Here is a 6,586-nt window from a genome sequence, read left to right as displayed (position 1 = left end):
TGCTAAGGAGGTAAGGTGAGCTGTGACTTGCTCCTTCTCTGATCTCTCAGCATTTCCCTCTTTAAAAAAAAAAAAAAAGAAGCCCGGCTAGCTCAATTGGCAGAGCATGAGACTTAAGTGAGACTTAATCGCAGGGTCATGGGTTCGTGCCCCACATTGGGCACCAAAATGTAAATGGAGTTCTTAATTGGTCTAGATAATAAAAAGTTGGAGTCAGATATAGAGGGAAATGCTGAGAGATCAGAGAAAGAGCAAGCCACAGCACCCTTTACCTCCTTAGCATATGAGCAGACAAGAGAATGGATTTCCTGTTTCTACCTGCTTATATCCTGTTTCTGCCCAGCTACTTCACTTCCTGCTTGTCTGTACAGACCTCCAGACCTCTATGGTTAGCTAGTACGAGCTCCACTCTCTGACCCCCAGATAGACTTTCTTTGTACAAGCAAGGTATCACCACAACTGGATTCCCTCTAAGAGTGAAGGAGGAGACCATGGAAGAGGCTGAGGGCCGAGGTGGGGTCTGCTCTGGAGTGACAGGTTTTCTGGGTAGCGGCTACAAAGATGTTTATGCACTTCGGCAAGTGTGCTTTACAGGTTCTTCTGTATGTGTGATTATCGCAGGATTCAGGACTAATTCAGGTGACAGCAGTCACAGTGGGCCAGACAAAAGCTGCTTCTGTCGCCCTTTGGGGACCCCTCTCCTCAGTCAGCAACAAGCAGCTCCTGCCCTTTCAAGGATCCTGTCTGCACCAGGTCACTTTCTGCTCAGTGCTGTGGCCCACCAAGCCCGCCCGCCCGCCCTCCCTCCCTCCCTCCCTCCCTCCCTCCCTCCCTCCCTCCCTCCTTCCCTCCTCACGGTGGCTCAGCTGCCATGCCCAGCAAGACACTGTCCCTGTTGGTTTAAACCGCTTTATTGGAGTTGGCTGGTACTCACAGGTTGGGTCATATACACAGGGCCCGCTCACCCCTAGGCAAAGCCCTGGGCCTCCCACCTCCCCTCCATCACCGAGGGTGGCCAGAGGTTTGAGCCAGTTCCGGGGCGGGGTGGGCCCAATAGAAATATTTACAAACCACCAGGGTGGGTGTCCCCTGATCAGGAGTGGGGATGGGGATGGGTGGAGGGGATCCCTTGGGTGGATTTCACAGGCCCAAGACAGGGCTGGGCGTGGGGTGTGCCGGCAGAGGGGGGCTCGGGGAGAGCCTCGAGGGCCCAGGACGAGCCTGCTGGTGCTAACTCTGCCTGGCAGGGCAGCCTCCCGCGTGGGGCTGGTGGGTCTCCGCTTCCCTGGGGGACCCGGAGCCGGTTCCGGGTAGAGAGAGACGGAACAGGAGGGTGGGGGCCCTCACGGCCCGGCTCCTCACCAGGGGGCTGGCCGCGAGGACGGGGTGCACGAGGCGGAGCCGGGAGGGGGGCAAGCAAGCAAAGCACACGCGGGACTCCTCTGCCGCCGTCGCCGCAGGGCCGGGAGGACTGCATGCGGGGCGGGCGGGCTACAGGCTGCAGGCCTCGGGCAGAGAGCGCTTGCGCAGCTCCCGGCCGGGCTTGGGCGGTGGCGCGGGCGCGGCGGGGGGCGCCTCCGGCAGCTGCAGCACCGAGTTCTCCCCGGGCTGCACCCGCAGGTAGGCCTTGACCTTGTGGTGCCGGGCCTTGCCGTCGCTGAAGTCGATCACGCGACACTCGTAGGTGCCTTCGTCAGTGGGCTTCACCCGCGACAGCCGCAGCTTGTGGGAGATGTTGCTGCCCACCACCTTGACCACCTGGGGGCGACAGAGGCACCGTGAGGACCGGCCGGGGTTGCGGGCCAAGCCGCCAGGCTGCTCCCACCCCAGATACAACCAGGGAGAGGACCCAAGGTCAGCATCGGAGCAGCTGAAAGGCAGACAGACAAACAGAAGCAACGCTAATGCCTATTCACGGCGTGGTGTGTGCAGCCAGTGGAATACTGCCCAGCAGTGAAGAAGGGAGAGCCAGAACCCAGCCTGTGAGAGCGCCATACACAAGCAGAGGACAAGTCTCCTGGCAAAGCTCCCAGGCTGTGTTGCTGTTGATGAGCAAACTGGAAAAATCCCTGCATTGAAGGGAAGCCAGCTGCCTCACAGCAGGGCTTGAGAGAAACTTGGGTAGGCGGCTTTGTGCCACAGTGACCATGTGGCCAGAGGAAAATCCGCAGGAGTCACCTCTCCTTCCACGGTCTGGATCCTAAGGCTCAAACTCAAGTGTCTGGCTTCACGGCTGCTGAGCCATCGCACCAGCCCCAAGGCTCTGTTTCTTTAAGATAGAGGCTGGAAGATGGGGACTGAAGAGATGGTTCAGCACTTAAGAGCACTGGCTGTTCTTGTAGGGGGCCGGGGTTGGATTCCCAGCACCCACACAACAGCTCACAACTGTGACTCCAGTTCCAGGGAATCCAATCCCCTTCTCTAGCTTCCACAGCCACTAGGCACAAAGGTGGTGAACAGATATATTCAGGCAAATACACACATAAAAATAAATGCAGTCTAAGGGGGGAAAAGGATACAGGCTGATGACCAACGCACAACAGTTGGATGCTAGAAGTTAACTGTCCACTCCCTGGCGGTGTAAAGTTTTGTCTTTTTATGGATTTGATTTTTTTTAAAGCTATGATCTCACTATGCTGTCCAGGCTGGTCTCTGTCTGAGTCAGGGCCTTCCTGCCTTAGCCTCTTGAACATTAGGTTGTAACACCACACCTAACCCTTTTCATTTTATAGTTGGGGACCCATTGTCCTGGGTCAAGTACAGCCGACTGGGTGGACAGCCCATCCTTGCTCCTGCTTGTGTGTCTGCCATGGAGACTGTCTAAACTCGTGGATCTCTTCTGTGCCAGTTCCTAATCCCCACCCGGGGCTGCCTTTCCATATCTGTCACCGTGCTTTAGCCACTTTCTAGCACTCTCTATGTGGGGAGGGCCCTTTGCCAAGTGTGGCTTTCATACAGTGCCGTATCGACTGGTTCTGTGCACTGCTGTGTGGTATTCCACTGGATGGCCACACTGTGGCTTGTCTACAGTTTCCTGTTGGCTGGTATTCGGGTAATTCCCAGATTAGTACTCTCGTGAATAAATCTGCTGCTACTATAACTCTGCTGGCAACTTTTTTTTCAATTACAAGAGGAAAGGCAGTTGGAGTAAAATGCGTCATTAGTGTGACTGGATGGTGGGTATGGGGACACGGATTTACTTTTGTAAATTTCTACACTTCCATAACTTAAAAAAATGTTAAAGGGAATGAAGTTGGGCCTTTATTTAGGTAAGGACTGTCCTTAGAGCTGGAGGCCCAGCCCTACTGGAGCCCAGTCCCAGGTTATCATCTGGCAGCACCCCCCCTCCTAGGCTGTTCAGCCCACCAGCCTGGTCCCTGGTCACTAATGTCCCTCTTCCAGATAGCAACAGCTGCACTGTGCCTCTCAAGTCCCAGAGTTTTGCTTTGGGACCCTAGTGGGTTTCCTGCTGGTCCCCCCTTCTAAAGGGAGGGACCCCGGGATGAAAAGGATGGGTATTTCCCAGCCTGCACTGAGACACACAGCAGTGTCTGTGGAGCAGAAGGACTAGCCCTGTCTCCCTTTTCCAATTGGGTTAGAGCCCAAATGCCATCCTCTTGTCTTAGGGAGCATGCACACAAAGTAACCACTTTACTGATGGGGAAACTGAGACCCCAAAAGGCATCAAGTCTTGACCTGGTCCGGAGCCCAAACCAGTATGCTGTGAGGATGGCCACTGACCCCAGGCTAGGCTCCACGCACTCACCCTAGAAGCCATGTGACAGACCCACAGAGAATTCCAGAGCTATGAGCATAGGCTCCAGGAGCCTCTTGGTGAGAAGCCCATCCCCCAGGAAGCAGGAAAACATGGGCTTATGGTACAGCAAGAGTTGCTGGAGGGGGACACAGACAGAACGGCCTGATGGGGAAAACAAGGCACGAGCCAACAGTCAGACGCTCCTCCCTCATGTGGGGCTCAGCTTATGTCCACTCTGCCAGCTAACTCCATCACCCTGACCAAGGGCACAGAAAGACCCCCGCTGTCCCGCCACGCTCTCCTGTGAGTTAGGAGAAGCCATTGCAAATGCGCAGCGGGAGCGAATTACCTCAACATCTGTTTCCCTCACGGATATTAATTATCCTTCATTTGTCAACCCTACAAGGCGCTAATGGAGTAATAATGCGCAGCGCTGGGAGCAACCGCTCCTGGGGAGGGAGGCCTACGCCCCGCCCTCCAGGCGCAGGTAGAGGGGACGCTGAGACCTCTCTGCCTTAGCTGTCAGCCCCTCTGCAGCCAACAGACAACGGTGGCCTTCAGAAGGGCGGCGCTTCCATCAGGGATTGGTGGGACAAGGTCTACAGCACAAGCCACTCTCGAGTACCCTGGCCATCCAAGTCAGAAGCCAGAAGGAGGCGGGGCTGCTCCCTGGGCTTTGCCCTCAGCCCAATGTGCAAAAGGCAAAGACCCAAACAGCAGCCATCAGTGCTCAGAGCCCTTCATCGCTGCAGTACCATGTCCCAGAAGCACCTCCCAGAGTTCCTGAGGGAGAAAACTGAGGCTCCCTAGATCAGGCATACATGGCCACACCCGGGGCGTGGCCTATGGGAAGAAACCCCTCCCACCTCCAGCCCCAGCCCCCAGCTCTCTGTGTCATTGGGGAGCCCTGCCCTAAATCTCATCAACGGCTGCCCCTTTGGAGGGGGCTCTATTCCACCTCAGTCGTTTGGGATGATGGAAGAGCCTGCTGGGCTTCCTCACTCAGGAATCTGTGCGACTAGAGAGGCCAGAAGACCCACCCGCGGGGCAGCCTGGCTGTAAATCATAATCACAGCCCAGCATCGACAGGCCTCAGCGATTAAGCACCTAATCACGCCGAAAGAGCCTGGCCAGGCTGCTCGGACCGCCAGCCTCCTGCTGGCCACAGCCACACACCCCAGGCTCTGTCCTCCCAACTGGGCCAGGAGGAAAGGCCAGGCAGGCCATCTGTGCCCACAGGGTGACCTTTGCTTCCATGTGATTCCAAGGGGAAACCTGGGAGGTGCCTGGGGAAGTAGGGAGGGGTGGGCTGGTCTAGCCAGAGCCAGCCTCTGCTCAACTCTGCCCCTTCACCAGCCCCTGGGCAGATTCAAAGCCCAAACTGGGAAGGCCCCAGCTCTGGGACCCTGTAGGTCTGAGCACCTCCAGTTGGTTCTACTACGGTCACCTTGCACCGTGAAACACATCCAGCCCTGATTCCCACCGCTCCTGCCCGGAGCATGTGAGACACCGCCGTTCTATCCAGACCCCACCATCTGCAGGAGCCAGGGCAGCCTCCGACTCTGCCAACTGGGTCCTCAACAGAGCCTCCTCCAGTGTCTTCCCAAACTCCCCCAACCCCATTCCACCTGCTCTTCCTTGATTGGCTGCAAGCCCACCCACAGCTGGCACAGCCCATAGGGTCCTGGAGGCCTCAATCCCGCCCTCCAGGGTGTCCCAGGCCTGGGTTCGCTCAGGCCCCTGGCACAGGTTCTCAGAAACCAGCCATTCTCCTCCTGTGGCGGTGGCAGCTGTCATGTTCCCTTTATCTCCTGGGGACAGTAAGTGCATGCCCGTTTCCCACTTGGACCTGGGGATTAGGCATAAGTGACTGGCCTTCTGGAAGCATTTTTTGCCCACTGTGACTTCAGCCATCACCTGACAGGCCCAGGGAAAGGGACTTTTTTTTTTTTAAACTTTTGTGAGTGCATGAATGCATGGGTATGTGCTTGTTCTGACACATATGTGGGGGTCAGAGGATGACATGGGGCTCAGTTCTCTCCTATGGGTCCCAGTGATCAAACTCAGGTCATTAGGCTCGGGGCACAAGCACCTTTACCTACTGAGCCGTGTCTCCTGCCCCAGAGGGAAAACGTCTTAAGTCAGGAATTCAGCACCATCTTTACCTGTGAGACCAGTGAGGGATCGACTTAACCCCCAAATTAACCCCTAATGCAGAGAGTGTTAGCTAGATCACAGCACAACTTGAACATTGCTGGCAACGAAGGAAAGTTTCACAGAGCAGCAGTCTGGGGCTCTGCAGGCCACAAGTAAGTACTGGGTCCCGCAGCACAAGCTAATTCTGGTTTCTATGTTTTCTTATACCATCTTATTCCAGAAACAGATGGAGAGCAGGCAGTGTGAGAGCCAGAGCCAGAGCTCAGCTCCTGGTATACTAAGTGCAAGCCCTGTGGTATCCTCAGGATCCCCAACTACCATCACTACAGCCAACCCCAAGTCTGAGCCTCCATAGGGTTCCACAACATGCTCCGCAGATTCTGAAGTGTCCCCTACTACCTACTGAAGCCAAGTCTCCCACAGGCCCTGGTACTGCCTGGCCCATAGTTCACATAGTGGTTCATCAGAGGCACAAAGATGTCCCACCAGTTAAAGCTGGGAACCAGTCCAGCAAATTTGGCCTTTAGATGATGTGAGAACATGAGGCCTGGATCTTCTGGGTCCCTGTGGTCCCCACATGAGTTCCTCACTTACTATTATCACCTGGACACACAAGTACACAAAGTCAAGTCACACCATGCTAACACCCATATATACGGACACGTTGCATAT

The 6,586-nt window shown here is 55.8% G+C and overlaps 1 protein-coding gene across 1 annotated transcript in view; it reads right to left on the bottom strand.

Annotated features, from left to right (window-relative positions):
- Positions 1 to 895: 895 nt before the first annotated feature.
- Positions 896 to 6,586, bottom strand: part of Vstm2l (V-set and transmembrane domain containing 2 like) — a 29,831-nt gene continuing 24,140 nt past the window's right edge. Inside the window, exon 4 of the mRNA XM_005082659.4 lies at positions 896 to 1,758. Coding sequence (XP_005082716.1) covers positions 1,492 to 1,758 — 267 coding nt within the window. The 3' untranslated portion in view covers positions 896 to 1,491. The remainder of the gene's footprint in view (positions 1,759 to 6,586) is intronic.

Source organism: Mesocricetus auratus, unplaced genomic scaffold (assembly GCF_017639785.1).
Source record: "Mesocricetus auratus isolate SY011 unplaced genomic scaffold, BCM_Maur_2.0 Super-Scaffold_100028, whole genome shotgun sequence".
NCBI classification, from domain to species: Eukaryota; Metazoa; Chordata; class Mammalia; order Rodentia; family Cricetidae; genus Mesocricetus; species Mesocricetus auratus.
This window is presented reverse-complemented; position numbering and strand designations above follow the sequence as displayed.